This window comes from Hyposmocoma kahamanoa, unplaced genomic scaffold (genome assembly GCF_003589595.1).
Source record: "Hyposmocoma kahamanoa isolate Upper Pololo Valley unplaced genomic scaffold, ASM358959v1 97, whole genome shotgun sequence".
Taxonomy (NCBI): Eukaryota; Metazoa; Arthropoda; class Insecta; order Lepidoptera; family Cosmopterigidae; genus Hyposmocoma; species Hyposmocoma kahamanoa.
Genome location: NW_020655294.1, coordinates 2,247,072 through 2,268,524, shown reverse-complemented (window position 1 = coordinate 2,268,524; position 21,453 = coordinate 2,247,072). Strand labels below are relative to the sequence as shown.

At 36.1% G+C, this 21,453-nt stretch overlaps 1 protein-coding gene across 2 annotated transcripts in view; it reads right to left on the bottom strand.

The window, feature by feature from the left end:
• Positions 1 to 4,038: 4,038 nt before the first annotated feature.
• The window catches only part of LOC113238604 (endoplasmic reticulum metallopeptidase 1-like), a 32,774-nt gene continuing 15,359 nt past the window's right edge, over positions 4,039 to 21,453 (bottom strand). Inside the window, exons 3-17 of one of the 2 annotated variants that reach the window (XM_026475431.1) lie at positions 19,643 to 19,696; positions 15,820 to 15,936; positions 14,050 to 14,227; positions 11,923 to 12,084; positions 11,538 to 11,665; positions 10,905 to 11,003; positions 9,993 to 10,137; positions 9,295 to 9,446; positions 8,910 to 9,054; positions 8,397 to 8,517; positions 7,879 to 7,981; positions 7,237 to 7,429; positions 6,554 to 6,735; positions 4,971 to 5,111; positions 4,039 to 4,293 (exon numbers count right to left, since the gene is read on the bottom strand). In XM_026475431.1, the coding sequence (XP_026331216.1) occupies positions 4,072 to 4,293; positions 4,971 to 5,111; positions 6,554 to 6,735; positions 7,237 to 7,429; positions 7,879 to 7,981; positions 8,397 to 8,517; positions 8,910 to 9,054; positions 9,295 to 9,446; positions 9,993 to 10,137; positions 10,905 to 11,003; positions 11,538 to 11,665; positions 11,923 to 12,084; positions 14,050 to 14,227; positions 15,820 to 15,936; positions 19,643 to 19,696 (2,142 nt within the window). In that variant the 3' untranslated portion in view covers positions 4,039 to 4,071. The remainder of the gene's footprint in view (positions 4,294 to 4,970; positions 5,112 to 6,553; positions 6,736 to 7,236; positions 7,430 to 7,878; positions 7,982 to 8,396; positions 8,518 to 8,909; positions 9,055 to 9,294; positions 9,447 to 9,992; positions 10,138 to 10,904; positions 11,004 to 11,537; positions 11,666 to 11,922; positions 12,085 to 14,049; positions 14,228 to 15,819; positions 15,937 to 19,642; positions 19,697 to 21,453) is intronic. The other variant, XM_026475432.1, reaches the window with a different exon arrangement.

Here is a 21,453-nt window from a genome sequence, read left to right as displayed (position 1 = left end):
CCCTAGATTAATACCCTTACAGGTGGAATATTTCCTTCAAATTTAATCTTTTAGGCCCACGGAGAAGCGAGATTCTAAAATAAATAATGATATAATACCAATAAAACTAAAACAATTAAAAAAAATTTAAAATAATTGATAAAGCAGTACCTAATTCACCGTCATGCGTGTCGCGTCGGGTGCAATCGGGACTTGCTCAGCTTTAGCCATATTATTTTTTAATACTGGGGTCCCCTTTTTCCCAAATTAATCATCAAAATCGGTACAGAAATGCGGGAGCATTCGCGTAACATAGTAAGTAAGTTTTTTAAGTTAAAAATTAAACAACATTCACATTAAACACAGGAAAAGATGGAATATGTCAAATCACATTTATGACAAAACAATCTATTATTACTGTGAAAAATAACATAGCACGTAGCTATCTATTTTACAAAATAATCACAAGAAATATTAAACATTTTTCAACTTGACCATTTAGGACGCATAAAATAGCGTCAATATGAGGGCGCCTTTAGTTGTTTTTTTAAATTATTTTCGTTATGGATGGTTTATAACCATACAGCTTGCATGCATACAACAAGTCTTCAACCCATTATACTTTATTGACATTTGCAAGTTTGATATTTTGTTGGCTACACATTCAAAAGACATACATATTCATCACGCTTGTCTCTCATTGGGGAGACAGAGATCATAAACTTCCACTTGCTACGCTCCTACTTTTACCACCTCCTCTTTATATAATTCGATGTCTCACTTTCTCAAATACGTATTATAGAAAGAGTGATTATTCGGAGATGGAATGAATTTAATTTTTTTTTTACAATTTCTTATTTGGGGTGTTAACTTGGATGCATTACTTTAAGAATAGGTAAAAGCCAGTTTGTGAATATGAAGGAAATGTGATATGAAAACAGCCTGCAAAATTTGTATATATACTTACAATGCATTTTTTGCACTTCAAGTACTTTGTGCTTTAAGATGCGAGTTTGAGGAAGTGAGGCGACGATATCGCTCATTCCACATCAAACCGAACTCTTTTTTTCATGTGATCGCATAATATAACAAATTAAACTATTTTTCCGGATTTAAAACGCGTATTAATAGTTTCATTTCGTATGTGTAACAATCGCGAAAATGTAAGAAAAAATATTATATAAAATAAATAATATTACCTCAAAAAAAATAAAGAAACATTTTTATCGCAAGTCGCAAGAAGTCACAAAAACCTCGCTCAGGTGTTCAGCCAAACTACAGTACTGTCGTACACACGAGTCGAAAAAAAATGTACAAGTTAGATTTTGAACATCACAAGTTTCCGGAACTGGCCACTTTCATAAACAATATTTAAAAAGTAATACAGTTTGTTTCATCTGATTGTCACTTGTTTTTACACTGTGGCGTCATTTTAGAAATTTGGATTTCGATATCACCATGAATTTAACTCGTGAAAATTTTCGTAGTGTGATTTTCTACGACTTGTGAAGTGTAATTTAACAGCTCCGCGGAGCTTCAAACTGCTTTTGGCGATGAAGCACCATGCAAGACGACTATTTATAGCTGGTTTGCAGAATTTAAACGCGGTTGTGTGAATCCTAGTGACGAATTTCGTGATGGTCGCCCGTCCACTGCTGTGAACAGACAGACATGTGACATGCCATGAGATTCGGGCATCTTTAGGCATAGGCATGAGTCAAATACAATCAACACTACACAAACATTTGGGTGTGAAAAAGCTGTGCTCTCGGTGGATTCCACACAATTTGACTAAGGCTCAAAAAACGGATCGCGTCACTTGGTGCAATGCCATGCTTACCAGATTCAATGAAGGGGCTTCAAATTTGGTATGGGACATAGTAATAGGTCACAAAACGTGGATTTATAGTTACGATCCCAAAACAAAGCAGCAATCGAGAGTATGGGTTTTTGAGATGAGCCGAAACCAACCAAAGTGGCGTGCGTGCAAAGTGTTTTATTATGGACACGTGGCTACTGTTTCTTTGGAGAATCGTTGCACCGTGAATAGTGATTGGTACACGACGATTTGTTTGCCGGAAGTTATTGACAAACTCCGTAAAAATAACCGTAAATGCCGTATCATCTTGCACCACGATAATGCCAGTTTTCACACGGCCAGACAGACAAATGAATTTTTGAAGGTGAACAACATCGACCTTATGAGCAATCCCGCGTACAGTCCCGACCTAGCACCTTGTGACTTTTATTTATTTCCAAAAATTAAGAACCAGTTACGCGATCATCGATTTTCATTACCCGAAGAGGCTGTCGAAAGATATGAAAAATATGTTTCAGAGATTATCACGGAGGAGTGGCATAAATGTTTTCAAAATTGGTTCATTCGTATGAAAAAGTGCATTAACGCTAACGGAGAATATTTTAAGAAACAATAAATTCATTAATTAAGTTTTATTGAATTGATATTCAATTATTTTTTGTCAAATTACTCCACTAGTTTGTTATAATTATTAATACAAAGATCGAACACTCAGAAAAAACACTCAGTTAAAATTCCTTCGATCAAGGTACTAACTGGGTGATAAATCTGTAATAGATTTCTCATAGATGGCGCTACGACTAAAAAGTCGTTGAAAGACCAAGTACAAAGACCCGACGCAAGCACATAGAGGAATTCGTGAGGTCCGTTGGTTCGTTCCGTGGCTTAGTTGGTATAGCGTCTGGCACGGTATGCAAGAAGACGTCGGTTCGAATCCGACCGGATCGAAGGATTTTTTTCTGAGTGTTTTTTTCTGAGTGTTTCGAGAGAGTTTCGATCTTTGTATTAATAATTATAATAAATTCATTTCTGACCTTCTACAGTATCGTTTTCTTATTCATGTCGTAAACTTGTAGTCCGCCCCACGTATACAGTATTTTTTTTAATGGAACAGTATGAGGAAATCTGAAACCATGGAAGATACAAAGAAACTGTGTATTGTCTAGGAACCGCTAAGTCTTTTTTGTGAAAACAATTTGTGCATGTTCAATTTTAGGTCCAGCGTGAGTTATTCATAAAAATGAATAAAATTAATTTTTTTGTTAGATTTCTATGCCATTATCAGAACTCGTATAGCCTCGTTTTGGGCTCGCCTGCGGGATAGCAAGAACTCAATATTGAGTGCACTAGTGGAGGATGTAACCGGTTCTATTTTTCGGCTCTGGATTATCGTGCACTGCACTGACAACATCAGACGATGGCTAGTTTATTTTATTTTATATTTTTGCTTTATTTGATCCAATGGTAAAATTTAGTACAAAGTCTTATCTGTTAAGTATGTATATTGAATGATTATGTTGTATAAGGGTTTTTAAGCCTGAAATAAATGTCTATTATTAATATTATTTAGTGTTGATCGACTGTGTGGCAGGGTTCATATAAACTCGTACATTACAGAAAATCCCGCGCCTCTGTATGGCCAGAGCTTTAATGGTTCCTAAGACAGTTTCCTTGTATCTTCTATGGTTTCGGATTTCCCCATAGTATTTAATTTAAAAAAATGTATATTGTTAATACGTTTACAAATTAATAATAACAAATCGTTTATTTATTTAAATTGAATTAGTGCACACCGTTACAAGGTCATATTTTGTAGATATTTATGAACTGTCACAGGGATCATCCTAGATTATTTTTATATATGTATAGCCTTAAAATAAAGAAAACAATTCTCATCTACGATGAACGACATAAACATTTGCCATGCCCTTACAGGGCGTCACATGATCCTAAACATACATGCAGATAATCATCGATTAAAAAGTGTTCGGTTTGATGTGGAATGAGCTATACTCCCGTTTATTCTTGGCACTTTTAACATGGTCTCTTTCAAGGACATCCCCAATCTGATCCAGATAAGTTCAGGTCTACCTATCCCAATGTGTCCATCCACATTTGCATTCTTACAAGACCAAACCATCGAAGCATTTTCATTTTTAACCTTTCTTTATTAATTACTGTCAAAGTCGAAAACTTCAGTTTTTCTTGTGCTTATAATTGTACGAAGTCGGTTGCATTGTGAATTCGTCCAAAAAATATTAGAAACAAAATACTCACAGATCGGGCCCAAACCGCACCCTAAAGAGCGGCAAATTGCAATGTACGTGTCGTTGGCAGTCGTCGCGGAAGTCCGTGCGGGCCTCCACGTTGATGCCGTTCTCCCTCAGCGCCGGCAGCACCCTCGCCGTGGAGTACGCGTCGTGCTTCGTCACCACGAGACCCGCTACGCGTTCCGTTTGCGAGCCGGTGTAATTGTACGATATTATTTCCGAGTGCTGGAAATAATATATAATCTCTTTGACGTCTAAGTACGTCGTCGCCGTATCAAGCAAACGGGCACTTTTTTCAATCACCCCTTACGCCCCACGTTGGGCGCCATTTTTAACCAACCCATATAAAATAAATCAATCGGTAGAGCACTACGTGCAAACCTAAGCTTTTCCTCTTTTTAAATCTAGTAGTAATACAGACCCCATCAATTCCAGGCCTACCGACAGTAGATAAATATTTGAAGAAATTATTCTTAATCAGCCGTGTGGTGTGTGTACCATGGTATTCTAATCAGGAAACTTCACTACGATATGGCGGGCCGAGATTTCTACTTTCTCGTATTCTATAAATTGTATTCGAGTTATAAAGGTCAAGAGGGCCTGTGGTAACAGTACGAGATTATCAGTGTCTACAAGGTCCGTTAAGGTTTGGTTCTAAAATTTAAAAGAGCGGTAGCGGCGACAAAAACAGTATAAAAATATTGCTAAACATTATAATGGATCAACTGTAATATATTATTTGTTTTTTTTAAGTATGAAAATTTTCACAAAGTTCTGTGAATTCTGAGCCTTGTATGTAGAGCAAAGAACGGTTTCTATATAAATTCCACCGCGTAGTAACAGAGTAATCAATGCGATATTTAGCGCTCCTTGGGAGAATAAATTAAACTCGCAATACTCACAAACCAGTAATGCCTCTGCACAGAAGGCCCGTCGTCCTGGTAGGGGTTGAAGGGAATGAACATGAGCACTATGGAGGTGATGGCTACGGGCGCTACTACCATCCACAGGCGCTTGCGGGAGAATAGCAGTTCGATGCCCGACTGGAACCAACATTGGATAATTAATAAATAAAAAACGGTACCACTTAATCATTTCAATTTTATCTATTTGATGTTTATTTTTAATTTCTTGTGATTGTCTCAGTAGCTGTTCAATGCCAGACAAAAAACCAACATTCACCAAAACATTTGATTTTTGCTTCTTTATAATTATCAACAATAGACTAATTGTAATTGATCACTAATTGTGTACTGCCGAAACATCTATTCTTAGAAAAGAAAATTGGATTTAGGGCAAGGAAATTATCACTGAGTTTGTTGTTGTCGTCAAAAATTAGATAATTTAAAAAAATATTTGAATATTTTTATTGAAAAATCATTTTTGGATTTGGCTACTGCATTCGACATGGTCTCTTTACCCATTGACTAACTTGAAGCATTGAGTATAGAAGAACTCAATTTTCCCTTATTCGTTGTTACTATACAGATAGAACTCAACGAGCACAGATTGATTCTATACAAATCAGGAGGCTAACATTAACTACGTAGTTCCTCAAGGCAACGTTGTGGGCCCTACCCTTTTCTTATGCTACGTTAACGAAATAAATAAAATAAACATGACATTTTTTCCCTGGTGAATAATGAATTTAAATTTTTATTCAATTGATATTCAATTATTTTTATGTGAAATTACTCCACTACTTTGTCGAATCACGAAAGATCGAACACTCAGAAAGAATTCCTTCGTATAATGAATTATTCGCATTGTCAATTTTATATTTGGGTTCCATTACAAACGCCTAACAAATGTAGTACATAATTTTTCTACATATTTAGCGTATCACAACCCGCTAAAATTTCAAAAATAAATAAAAATACCCATACCATAGGTGACCTTATACATTACAAACGTAATATGAAATGATTTAACGGATGCGGCTTATAGCGACAAGTTGAAACCACAAAGCGTTTGCGTTTTTTTTTATTGATGGCAATCCTCCTGGAGAAGTTACAACTTGGCGGAATGGTAGCGCAAAATCTTTGTTTCGCCACTAAGCGTACTCAGTATTTACATAATACGAGACGGGTGACGTCACCGATAAGGTGTCCTCATTTTGTTGCCTACTATCGCTGCTATCATGGCCAGGTATTCATCAGTCTTAACTTAACACTTAACTCTTTAAATATCTACTTGATAATCAATTTAGATCCAGATTAAGGTTGTCAACACGGCTATCTACCTATGTTACTTTGCCTGACCTCTAAACGTTTTTGATTTGGTTTGCTAGGATATACTCTGGATCAGAAAGTTATAACGGGAGCATAATGAGTAGATGCCCATCGATTCTGAAGTAGTCGAAAATGAATTTCCATCCCACAAAGAAAGAAATGAGGTTATCGAATATACATGTATCGAAATTACGTCCGTCATAATTGTCATATTGAAAAGTTATTAAGAAATGATGCGATATGACGAGACTCACGACAGTGCAAACCAGCACGACGGCCAGGCCCGTGTTGAGGATGGCGATGAAGTAGTCGGGCGTGTCGGAGGCGTTGCGCCCCGCCACCGGCAGCATCAGCGCGTTGAAGCGCAGCGCCAGCGTCAGCACGAACATCGTGGACGGCAGCGACCACAGCGCCTCCATCAGCAGGTGCTGCCACGCTAAGGAAGAACGCGCTTTCAGGCACTGAGGCCCCCTGTAGTCTGACTTGGACCTCAACCCAACACACAGCAGTTCATCGCCCCATTTAATAAATTGTACTTGGAGAAAAAACAGTGTTTGCTTATTATGGCGGTAGAGAATAATATTATCTGCATTTCGAAGATACTTCAATTCTCCAAAGACATAATCTAAAGTCCGATCAGGACGGTTCACCATAGCCTAAGATAGAGATCCGTGGCCGGGAGTGGAATTGTCGCTTAAAACATCTTCCTTTGCTAATACAACATAAATGTCTTCAACTATTGGCCATGTTCAAATCATATGTGACTACACATGATTTGAACATATGGTTAATAAAGATCAAAGGTGATCTAGATTTACTTTGAGGGGCAGAAAAATATCGTAACAATCAAAATTCTAGCTAAGATTCTAGTATCCCGTACACTAGCTAGAATAATGTCACAAGATTAAAAATCTTACTATTTTATGTCTACACGTACCTTGCAATCGAACGTATCTTATAACAGTCAAAGACACCAGAGACATGGTCGAAATGATGAATAAGGGAACAGTGATGAAGTACCGCAATGTCACCGTACTTGGTATGCATGTCATAATAAATAGTATGAAAGCTAGAATTAATCTTGTCGCGGCTTGAGCTTGCATTGTACGGATGCAGCGGTTCAGGCCACTCTGGAAAAAAAGATAAATATTTGCTACAACAGATTATGGGTCCCATGCTGCAAGTACCTTCAGAGTAATGAGACACTACACATGTAAAAAGCTACAATTAGAAGCTATTCTAGATGCACCTTTGTCAGTTATATTGTCACTTAACGTTAAGTGATTATTTTACGCAACAACGAAAAAAAAGTTTAGGTATGACCCAAGAACGTCTTTCACAAGACAGAATAGAAAGAGCGTGGAGAGAAAGACAGTGAATGCAATAAAAATATGAACACACATAAGAAAATGTTAAAATATCGACGACGAAGGAAACCACCATAGTCATAATGCTTCTTTAATTACATTTACAGTGTGTCATGAAGTGCTAATAGGTTCCATGAGACTTAGGTCGACTCCGTTTAATTGAGATTGCTGAGCCCGCTATAAACTAATTACGTATGACAAGTGCGAGTTACCCTCTTGGTCCTCCAGGCGTCGAAGGCCTGTGCGACGCAGACGGCTGTGATGATGTACGGCATCCAGTACATAGGGACTACCAACCAGGGTTGCGTCAGGTACCTGGACGTAGGACGTATATTACCTTCCGATAACTGTAAGGTCTCACAACAGGCTGTTTCTTACTGATCTTAATTTAATTAACGACGTCGGTGACTACACAGTTGTACAACTTATGTCCTGTTTGACAAGTTTTGAGTTACCGCCCGTACCACTTTATACAGATAACTAATTTTTAACACTTGTCCTAGGTGTTTCTTAGTTTGATATCAAGTACTGTGTAATTACAATCTAGTACATCTATTATTAGGCAAAGTAATTGGCATACGTAATAGTCTATGATAGTAGTATGCAGTTCATAATATTCGCTGAATATTTTTGATTCAAGTAGTCTAATGCAAACAAATGATTCTTTGATTACATTATTGCTGGATTTACGATCTGTATAAGCAGGCGCGTAAAGTAGAATTATGATTACCTAAGTTGAATGGTAGTGGCGACCATGATGGGCACGAAAATAGCAACGACCACTATTCCGGCCAGCATTGAAAGTAATCGCCCTAATACCGCAAACAGTAACTCTTGCACAGTTGACATTCCTGAAATTTTTAACACGTTGCAATATTTCTTTTAACTGTAATTTTGGCAATTAGTTAAAAATGTTAAATTCACATGTTGCGATGTATACATGTACTAGGTAATGTTCTCCAAATCATGCCCAATATTGTAAGGGATGATTTTTGGGTGATTACGTAAGCTAATTTAAATAGCAACATTTTAAGGGTAAGTAAAACGAAACAACCTGTTTATAGGAAAAGACAAACATCGTATTGAAAAAAAAGCTACTCCAAAATGATCGTAGTATCGATCAAAACGCGTAAACGCACGGAACTGCCAATATCATTCCCAGCGAAGGTTATTTGGTTACAAATTTTATCGGCCTCAAAGGCCATCCAGGACATTGGATTGGGGACTAAAGGAAGCTGCTCACTGGGTCCGACGAGCCACACGTAGTAGGCGACACTGAGGCCGGCGAAAATCGCCACCAGCAGGTCCACGGCCACCGACGCCCCGAACGAGTACGACACCAGGAACCAGTTCAGGTAGTCGAAGTACACGCCAGACGCCGGCTCAATCTGAGGAATTCCAATCCACTTTAGCATTGTTAATCATGAAGCGATTCAAAAGGGTCAAATCGCCTAACGTGGGTCCCATCATGCCGCCTTGCGGCACTCCAAAGCTTACAGATGCTTTTGATCGGATGAATTTACGGTAAGAATGTATCATTTAAGCCGTATTCCGTACCTTCGAACGATTGAAAGGCTTTCGGCGACGTTATTCGACACTTGAGTCGTAGCGCCCGCCAGCACACTGACCTTGTTCTCCAGCTCCGCGTTATTAGCGGCCTCGGGCACGAGGGCCAGCAGCATGTTGCCGGCGTTCTGGATGACGCCGGTCCTCACCATATCAGTGCGGTCGTAGCGCGTGTGGTACACGTGGCCCCACTTCACGAAGGCGATGTCGATGCCTGGAATGGACGTGTGAGTGTTACACGCAAATACTGCGATTCACTTCTGAGATAATGAGAGGTCCTTGAAGAATTGTTTTCTCTTTTTAAAACAATTAATATTTTTACAATATTCAAACAGGTCTTCGATAGAGATCATTTGGCGGTTCTGTTACTGCCAAACCTAAATTAATCTGACAAAACTTGAAATATTGTTATCCATTTATGCAATAGTTTTACGAGTATATATATATAGTATTGAAATAGTTAGACCTGATGGAAGGTGGTAACTGTCGCCTTTGCATACCCACTCAAATCTTTTGCAAAAAGAAACAATTTCATATAAACATAAAATATACCTAAGTGTCTTCCCTGAATGTATAACAGCGTTGATGTGATACAATACATTGAAGCTCCCCTTAAGATCTTTCCGACGATATATATATCAATTTGATGCAATACCTATATTTCCCATTCTCTTGTCAACAATAAAACATTTGTAAATATCTAGACGCGGTCCACCGCATTGTATTTTGTAACTTATTCTTAACAACTATTTATTCTTACCATGAAAATTTCCATAATCCCTCCAAATTCTAAAATCAGTATCGGAAGGAATAATGCCGTTTGCAAACATGAACTCTCCTACGCTTTGGGCGCTCGGACGATTTACTACGCGCTTGTATGCCCTCAACAGTCGAGAGTCTGATGCCTGAGAAAAGTAGATGTAATGGGTCAGTCTCTTTCAATGTTTAATAGTTTGCAAGCGATGACAGTTTTATTAACCAAATTTAAAAAATTTAGGTTCTCTATATCATTAATGTTGTTTGAAAATAATGCAATTAAAAATTCGGTGTGCTTCGAGGCCGGATTTCAAATATCAAGCCTTTTATTACTCATTTATTTACTAGTGACAAAGATAAATTTGAATTGGATGTTCTGACATACCTACTGAGATACCTGATTGACATACATTTATATTGATTTTTTAAATTGTATTATTGTTGTACTTTTTATACTTAACACACTACAGAAATTAACTTTTTATACTGTTGATTTTTACTTTTTGGTTGTATGCTGTATTTACCAAGCGATAGCCAGTGAGTACAAGAACACTGAATCCCAAAATACAAACTGCAGCTTATATTGCGATTCGGGGCTTTTAAACATTTTACATAAGTAGCACGTACAATCGTAGATACAAGTGTTTTATGTAACGTACCTACTGTTTTTGATTTTACTGCATGTGTATATGAATGAAATAAATATTAATTATTATTTTTATTAAAATATATATATTAAATTCAAGCTGTTGTACGTCAAAAGCACGGAAATAATCAACCTAGCGTAATCACTGGAGGAGTAACTGTGGAAGCCTGCGCCGAAGAAGAATGAGGCTATTGTGACGATACGATGATGATGCTGAAAATAATTAGACATTACATAATCTACAACAATATTGCAGTTTCACCTCCGTACCTGAAAAATAATTGGCTTTCCATTCATACCGCCAGCGTCTAAATTTACTACGTTGGTCACACCACGAGCCCAAGGGTGTTTCAGGAAAGCGTGGCTAGCCTGTAAAAAATAGAAGATTTGTAACTTATTGCGTGAATGTGCTTCTTTAAGCGTTTGTAAAAAACGGGGAATATTTGGGGTCCGCCGTCGCCACACTTAAAAAGCGAAGCTATCGAAAAGTAGTTTTCTGAATCTCAAACGCACTTGACGAGGTTTCTCACGAAAGCTTCTATTGTACGGAAATTCTATCGGTTTTTGCAATAGGGCACATCGATATCTGACCTCATCTCAGAAACAACACTGAGAGGAAAACTGTGTTGGTAAGCATTGATTTTGCACTTGCTCAAAATTGGTTAATTGCTATTACAATAAATGGATTGAAAATGTTTTGAAAAGAGATTATTTGTGATGTGACTACCCGTGATAGAGGAATTACCCAGAAATATTCCTCTAGGTATGGTGGACTCGGAGAATCTATGACCTCTAGAAAATTTCCAGAAATATTTCGGAATCAGTTGTATTATTCAGTATTCACAATGTAAGTAAAAAAAATAATTGGAACAACAAACATGACATATGTAAACAAACTCTTACTTGTAAAGGATTTTCTTCTGCACCGTTAAATAAAAATATAACATTATGTCTGAGTTTTTGTGAACGCCGCGACAACTTGCTCAGAGTTTCCATCATCACTGCGCAGAAAATGGCATTGTCCGAAGTCCCTAAAAATGATTAACGGAAGAAATGTAGTAAGTACATAAATGCTTCAAGAAGTAATGTAGTGCATAAATGGGTTGTACGTTTTATGATAACGTTCCATCATATTATACTAGACAGGCTAACAAATCTGCATAATTAATTACTTAATTCGATGCAAAAAATGCCATTAAGTTTATCGTATTCAAACGCAGGTTATCTTATCGAAAGCTTCTTAAAAATTTAGGATCCCACAGGGTCCTGTATTATGTCCATGACTTACCCAATGCAAAAGGAACGGAGTCATAATGGCAGTTGATCAGTAAAGAAGTCCCGATGGTGCCATTGGGCAAGAACCCACTCTCGCCTTCCAACAAAGCGATAACGTTTGATACGTTCTGGTACTTGTTCACGTATGGTATGGTGAATGAGAGCCAATAGTCGCCTGGTAGAAAAAGGAATTGACGTAAGGCCCGCGGAAACAGTAAAAAATCATTTCGTAGAAATTAACATTCTGACTATCAGTTGCTGAAATAAGTAGGTTAGATTCACTGAAACGAGCATAACACGTGAATGTAGCAGTATTTCTCAGTTATATTCGGCGAAACTCGTGATTCGCATAGAGTATTATAAAATTCTAGATATCGGTTAGATGATCTATGGTGATCTATTAGATGAGTGATTTCAGAACTTTAAAACGCTCCCCTTTAAACTTGGCAATTTCGACATACGATACTTTACGTATGAGGGGTGAAAAATAAAACCTCATTAAATAGCTATATAACACCACAAACATTAATTATCATTAATGGATTCACATTATCTGGTACTCTTTCCGAGTAATATGAATTAAAACTTGTAACTGTCACCATGTCACTGTGCCAACTCAATTTTTAGGTGTAAGCTTAGTTTAAAATGTTCCAACTGATGAGAGAATAAAAGAACTTGTTCGATTTCCGAATACGGAAATGTCCGTATATTACTTTAAAACGACGCCATATGGTGATAGCCGAATGAATTTTAATGCAATACCGTATAAAGGATTTTCTTTAAACATTTGTTTATCCCAGAATTATACAAAATTGCAGTCACAAGATGACAATACGCATAACTATTTTTGCCGGTGACATATCAATAATTAATAATAATTTTGACATATACTATGAAAAAGAAATAAATGACACTATATGTCATATTATTGACTCTTTCAACCCTGACGTTGGCGAAATCGTCGCGCAAAACGACGGAGCCATAGATACAAAAGTTGAAGTTGAAGTTGACTGGCTTAAGTTTTTTCCATCCTCTAAAGGCTTAAGCGAAATAACCCGAACGTGAACGTTGCAAAAACAAAAATAATACAGTTTTATAATTATAATGGAAAGCCCCAGAAACTCTCTGTGAGCTATCACGGACACGATGTTGAAGAGTGCTCGTCCAGCAATTTTCTCGGCATAGTCTTAGGGTCGTATTCTAGAACTCTACTCAATGCTCAAGTCAGGATTGCAATTGAAACACAAGCACTGGAAATGCGACCCTAATGGCAGGGACTTGAGTATGATTTCGAATGCTTTAAACCATACTCAAATCCTGACTTAAGCATTGAGTAGAGTTCTAGAATACGACCCTTAGACTCTCAACTAACATGGAAACCACAGGTTGATTTAGTATGTGCAAAGGTGCATCGATTTGTATTTGCTTTATACGGCCCGCTTGAATCTAGTAGACCGCTTTTTAAAAAGCTAAGAATTCTAACGCTTCCCGCTATGTACGTATTTCAAGTATGCATGTTAGTTAAAAAGGAAATATGGTCTATTTACTAGGAAACGTGAAGTATGTTCTTTTTTAATTCGACATCCCAACCGCTTGGCTGGCCCCTCCCATAACACAACTTGCCTTTCTAGGAATTGCTATAATATGTCCATAAAGATATATAATGCTTTGGCTGCAACGATCGCAGATTTATCCTTAAACATATTTAAAAAGAAATTATTTGACTATTGTGATCTGTGTATATATCAAAGATTATTTAAAATGAAGAGAAATTGACACAACCTCGTTTATAAGAATAACTGCTTCAATACATTTATAAGAATTGTTTAATAATTTATCTAATGTAATTAAATCACTACAAAGACTTACTTTTAAATCGCGATTGACAAAATGGCTTTTGACACATTGCTTTTAAAGTAATAAAGAATATTTAGTAGTTACAAATACCAATTGGTATCAATTCGAAATGCAAATTGCTTTGTAATTGTAGAGACAAATGTGAAATACCTTTAATATTAGCACACATGCGTGCAGGTTCAATACAATGCACCCAATTTTACTCAAGATCAATATAAGTACTGTTGCAAATAAACGTATTCTATTATAACTATTAAATAAAGGAAAATATAATGCAGACTACCTGAAACCATCTGCCAATCAGTTCTGATCAAATTAGACTGCGCCGCGACGGAGTCCAGAAGATCCTTGAGGTCCTTTGTCTTTTGCAGGTGATACCTTGTCCCAGATACGCGTGGTTCAGTGCCTTGGATTATGTGCAAATACCGCAATGCTGTTTCTTCGCTGAAGGTTACGTAGTTCTGGAATTCATACATTTTGGCCATATAGTGTTACTGAGACATTTAAGTGCAATGATAATAGTCAGTACATATCGTCGATAGTCAAAGACTCAAAGGTCTACTCCCGTTCTCCGTCCAACATTACTCCGAAATAATTACTGTCAAATAACTAATAATCGACGAAATTAAAAAACGCATGATGCAAATGAATCTTCATACTTGACATTATCTTTTGACTTGGTCGAGTTTCGGACGGTTCTTCGGTAGGTAGATACAGTTTATATTTAGGAAATGAAACTATTTTTCCGGATTTAAATCGCGTATATTTGTTTTTCAAACAAATCGACGTTTCGGGCCCTTTACAGGTCCCATGGTCACGGTTGACTGAGGTGGTACAGTCTTCAACCAGTTATGTCTAATATTGATGCAAACCACCTTATTTTTTCACTATAGTTTCAATAGTTTTTAATTAAATACCTTATTTTTAATTTTACAAAGAAAACATTTCAGTTTTACAAATGATTTTATTGAATGAATTTTTATTAAGTTCAATTTATTATTAATTATTAATAGAAATTAGAATAAACTAAAACATATTAATTAGTACTGCAGTCTTATGTCTGTTTGGGATTTTTCATTAGAGGAAATACTGGATCCCAAACTGGTGGTACGGAGAAACCATCTTCCCTGTTGAAATTAGGTTGAACTTAATGTAGCGTAAATTGGAATGTTTTCTTTGTAAAATTAAAAATAAGGTATTTAATTAATAACTATTGTGACTATACTGAAAAAATAAGGTGGTTTGCATCAATATTAGATACTGGTTAAAGACTGTACCACCTCAGTCAACCGTGACCATGGGACCTGTAAAGGGCCCAAAACGTCGGTTTGTTTGAAAAAACACATATACGCGATTTAAATCCAGGAAAAATAGTTTCATTTCCTATGTGTAACAATCGCGAAAACCTAAGAACTCGATACAGTTTATACTATTTATTTTAACGGTGAAGGATAACGTCGAAACTGTCGTCAAGGTTCCAAAACCCTTCAAAGCCATGGTCAGTTAAACAAACGGAATCGGATACGATATCGTTATCCAACAACGTTTACGGAGTTAGTCAGCGAATACAGATTATAAGAAAAATAAAATCCTTTTATATACATTTTTAAGACTTTAAAGGCCTAAAGTATAGGAATGCATTAGTCTCGCATTAAAATAAGTTAATAAAATTGAACAAAATCCAGATTTTATTTAAAACAATAAAAGATTCCCATATTACATTCTTGCTTTGTAAAGAATAGGATGTTCGGTAACTGTGTTTTGAATAACGTTTGTAGCCTTTGCCGGTCGAGAAGCACGAGGGATCGTACGTGTGTGACGTCATTTCGGTTCGGTTTCGAATACGACAGTTTGACGTTCGATTCGGTTATTGTGAATAAAAATGAAAAGGAATCGTACGATATCTAATCCAATCAGACGAGAACAGTTCTCGTAAGGTTCTGAGTCGACCTGCTGCTTAGAGATGGTTAAACCCTCCCTGCAGTTCTCAGTTTCAGTTCATAACGATGTATACGTGGATTTTGTAGTCTAAATAGAATAACAAAAGACTCACATCTCTGGCGACGTCCATTTCATTAATCACGCTAGGCATGTCATCTTCCACCAGTTGTGTCAAAAATGCCAAGAGCATATATCCTCCTAGAAGCACTATTAACAGTGCCCCTGGTACCTACAAGCATCATGCGTTAAAAAATACCAGTGCACATGGCGTAGGATAATTACAATCACATGATCATTATAATAATCCTAACATAATATTGTATAAAGTTACGCGCGATAGTCAGTCCACTACATATATGTACGTTGCCGATCCCAAAGTAAGAAACTGAAGCACTTGTGTTATGGAAATCGGAAATAACGACGGTCCCACAAAAACCTCCAGACCCGAGACAATATAGAAAAGATTTTCCACATTGACCTAGCCGGAGATCGAAACCAGGACCTCAGAGATGGCAACACCTTGAAAACCGGTATTTAAGCCACTCGACCACGGATTATTGGAAAGTGCGGATCGGTCAAAGATTAGTATTGGCCATTGTTGTCAATATCACAAATAATAAAATTGAAGACTTTCAGAGTAATTATCGACTGAAAATTGTACGCAACTTGACAATTTTGTCTAGGATTATGATAATAATAATTCATGTGCAATTATCCAACAACCGAATTGCACTTTGAAATACAAGTCAGTAGCAAAAGCAATAACATTTCTTTCAAAATTGCAATCCAATAAGCATGTAAGACTAAAATAATAACCAAAGAAATTGCACAAATACATTATGTACCCTCTTGCAAAGATATTGAGCAGATATTTCGTTGTACGTATATAAGATCCCACTCTATTACTTCAGGTCTTTTTTTTTCTTTTTTATTTCTTGTTGGCTAATTGATGAACAAAGAACTTTAGAAATTTTTTATTTAATAAAGAAGGTAAAATTTGCGTCTCTTTGAAAAAAGAGCTTGTATTCATCAGATAATAAAATATATTTTAATGATAGTAAACATAGGTTAGGTCTTGTTTGAGCGAAACCTACAAACATGCTTTAAAAAGGTAGGATCTTTACGAGTTACAAGAAGTTCAAACGTATAAACGGCACCAAATTTCACAGGGTACAATGAAAGCCATTCTTAACATCAAATCAAACAGAGAAAGCACTTCCAATCACCACATATAGATTTCCCAAAAGCATTATATAAAAGCCCGACGTCCTAAATCCAATAGATTGGTAACAATTTTTAGTAGAATTAGAATTGTAAGAAGTGATTCTTAGTAAAAATTACTGATACAAAGTTTTCGAGAAAAGATTGTTAGTTAACGAAAACGTTTTATGGTCATGTTTTGAATGTAGTAATGTATTGTAAATGGCACATACACACAAAATCTTAAGTACCTACCGATCACACGGTTAAGCTTTGCCTTGCGACAACTAAGGGATACCAAGTACGCGTTTCTTTATGAGAGCGAGTAATATGCCGAGCATCTTGTTCGCTTATCCTTACATAGCACATAAGTATTTATAAATGCGAACTAGGTTTCCGTTAGTGTACTCGCCATATTGCTCAAATCTCTAGGAACAAACAAAAGAATAAATCACTTATGTTTTCATATTCTTAAAGATGGTTTGAAAGTTAAATAACTCCCTTAGAACATGACTGTAAGGTCCATTTTCTATCACAGCACAACGGAGATCAGCTGTGTGTGAGTTATTAACTATATTTTGTTATATGAAGTTTCAAAAAAACTATTTCGATGGATATAAGAACTATGCCTTTCGTTTTTAGGTTCAATATATTTTTTTTTCATTTACGCGTAAATGTTTGCTTTATAAGCAAAGTTTTAAGTGTGTAGATAGGCTTTATATGCTTATCAGAGGCGTCCATATAACACGTTTATCATCGACATGTCTAAGGAATTTGCTCTTTAATCTAACACTACATACACTTTACATCAGCTTACCTTATTCACCCTTCGCCACTGGTGCCTATTTTATATTTCAATCTTATAAACACACACCGGCACATTTAACGGAACACTAGTAAAATCCTCAAAATGATGCAGTGTTTTTTTATAGTCTGGCTTATTTTAGGTTTAATTTTAAAAGAAAAATAATAGTCGACTGTCATTAAATAAATAAACAAAGATTCGCACTGTAACACAGCACAAACTATATGTAGGTACCTATAGTTACATTACATTTACACTATTCTATACACGTCTTCATAACCGGTTGTAAAATATTTGTAATACTGTTTACTAGCGGAGGATTGTCATCAACTCCCAAAGTACAGGGTTACCCTTTGGGAACTGACTGATGGCCTATCCACTGTTTTTGTCAGGTTATGTACAACCATAATTCGTACGTATTTTGTCACCTAGGGTATTACAGTTGTACTGAATAAATTATTATTATTATTATTTTGAATTAATTTGTTGTAATGGGGTGCATGAAAGGAGCCTTCCCGTACGACGTACCATTCCTTTTCAGTGCGTTTGAGGCACTCTGGGCTACCTTACGCCGATCATACAAGTATCGATTATACAAGTTTGTCGAGTGGTTCAAGGTTGATTTCGTGTTCTTGTAAATTGAGCTTTACTTGAAAAGTTTATTTTTATTTTTACTTTACTTTGATTTAAAGTTATACTGTTACAATTTTCAAAATTTCAACCATTTCTGTTCAATTCTAATCGAAAAAAAATGCATTTTGTTTAATTTAGATTGTTTTCAACAAAGATTGAGTACCTAAGACTTTACTAAATCGATGTTAATTTAATAGCTACTTTATGTATTATTTAGTACCAGTAGAACTCCTTGTGAAAGAGTTCGCCCAGGGTAGTACTGCCACCTTGCCTACTTCTGCCGCCAAGCAGTAATGTCAGAATTACTGTGTTCCGGGTGCTGGCGAAATCACAGGCACATGGGACTTGTCAACTGATGTCTCAGGGTGACGAGCGCAGTGGCAGTGCCCCTCAGATCTTTGCGATTTAAAGCTCTGAGTGGCACTGCAACTGTTATGGACAGGCGTGTAGCTTATCATCAGATGCAAGACTTGTTCGTCCCGTCACTTAACATTAAAAAAAGTGTAATTATTATATAAATACAAACGTTACCGTTTTATATTCCTTTTTTGTTACCCTAAATGTGCAGGTAGGTGTAGCACGACTTTAAAACGAAAAAATCATAATTCTTCTTATTTGTGACTACGTTAGATTCTAATAATCATATCTAATACAGGAACTATTTTATATGAGTCAAGGTTTATCGATTACCTTTCGTAATCTAATGCAACGGAATTCAAACGTGTTCTAGGAATACCATAAAAAATGATAAGATAGTCAAACAGAAGTACACGCAGAAAATTGTATGATATGGATATTTTATTTCCTATGTTACCCACGTTATTCTGAAATATTTTCCATACACATTTATCATTCACGTTGTATGTCGAAGTTGTAATGTGAAATACGCTTTTTGACAAAAAGATTAAGGGTTTTTAAAAATGTGCCCGACAATCAAGAAACAACTATTCAGTACCTACACACTCGAATCTATTAAGTTTCCTGAATTGGTTCAATCGGGAATTCAATCCATGACCTCTTTATGTACTACGCATGTTGATTCGCTAAACCACAGACGTTTTATATTTTAAAGCAGATAATTTTATAATATTGCTGCAACAACACAAATGCATATATTAAAGTATAACAAGACAAATAGTAAATTAAAAATCTATCACATTCAAATGTCTAAATTCCCATTAAAGATAATATAAAGCTGTCTTAATATCGGGCATTTCCAATATGTTTATAAATATCCCTAAAAAGACAATACGACATAAAACCCCACAATTTTTCCACTTATTCAAATTTTACTCACTGACTTAACAGGCTCATACAAATGAGTGCCTTTCCTAGTTACTTCGTATATCACCTAGAATAATACACAATAAATTTAATATAGGATACCAAATACACGATAATTTTAATACAGGACACCAAATACACGATAATTTTAATAGAAGATACCAAATACAATAATGTATAATACAAAAGGTAATAATTTTTTTGCCTTTTCACTTAAATGTTTGTGTTACCTACTTATATTTACTAAAGTATTTTATCCTAAAAGTATTGCTTGTTGATAGAGACTTTTTTAACTTTTCAAATGTAGGTAGACTTAAATGTACATGGATTCAAGTGCGTATTTATTTTCGATTGACTCTATTCGACAGATTTACTAAAAAAAAAGAAAAAGTTTGTTTCTTTTTTCAGTTCTTCATTTCTAACATATTAATTGATAATGATAATATATAACTAATTATATTATAAATTTTGCCATAACATTTAAGTCTACTCATGCCTTAAAGTAAAAGCACAAAGTACAGTATTAAAATAGGATTAAAATTGCATTTGCAATATCTCTTATCGACCTCCAACGGATCATAAGCTTTTTACAATTAAAATATGTAGATAAACATAGACTAAGTTATAGATAAGTAAAAACGTATATATCTCTGTTGATATATTTTGCAATATTAGTACATATAACAACTGTAAATAAGCTTAGCACGATAAGAAAGACAATAGATTTGTTATCATCAAGCTGTCGAATTGACTCTCAATAAAAATGACCTTAAGAGAGTTATGGCTATGAATTCGAGGCGACCAAAGCTCACAGCTGCTATAACAGCACCAACACTTACCGAGGCGGAATCGCTTAAACCGTTCAGAAAAACTTTTATTATCCTCGTAATATGAACGAAAAAGTTGTTGTGCTTTTCGCGTCGGCGGTCCTAGCGGACACGAAACACGCATTGTCCTTTTCACTCTTATTGCGTGGAAAATAAAGTAAAGTTGAAGAAAAAAAAGAAGAAAATAAAGTTGCCTGCTTATCGATATTCTACAGGATATGTCACTGAGTGTGTGATGGAATTTTCCTTTCCATCTTCGGGGGACTAGACGCAGGCTGGGGTTCCATTCTGTTTGGGGTTCAATTCTGGGAATATCCACAACATAGGGATGTTGTGGATATTCCCAGAATTCGCACGAGGCGTTTCGCTTCCACATTTATATGGCGAGCGGCTAGGGACTGGAATTCCCTGCATACGGACGTATTCCCCGAAAGCTATAACTTTGACCTTTTCAAGGCGAGAGTGAATAGGCATTATTTAGGTGTGCGTCGACCTCATCGCCACTTTCCATCAGGTGAAACGGAGTGCACTTATTTTTGTACAAAAATTAAATTTAAAAAAATCATACCTGAAGCTTATTCTGGCCGTGTTAAGCCGATTTCGCGTTTATTGGATCAGCAAAAGAATTTCTGTACTCGTGCGAGATATTTTTAGATGTGTGAGCATAACCGCGCACCAATGACATAGATGCATCATATTTAACAAGAGAACAGCTTCGGTACTCTACTACTGGTTTTGACTATTTGAAATAACGCTAAGCATACAGATACATACTTCTGTATTTAACGTGCAGTAAAAATATGCAAACAATTTATCTATTTACTTATTTACAGCTTACGAATGAATATTGCAAAATTTATGTTGCAGATAAAACACTACAAGCCCATGATTATATCTAATCCAAAAATGTGAAGATTAAATGAATTCAACATGAGGCGAAATGCAAGATGGAATTAGTAGACATTATATTGTGATATAAGAAAGTATTAATGTATGT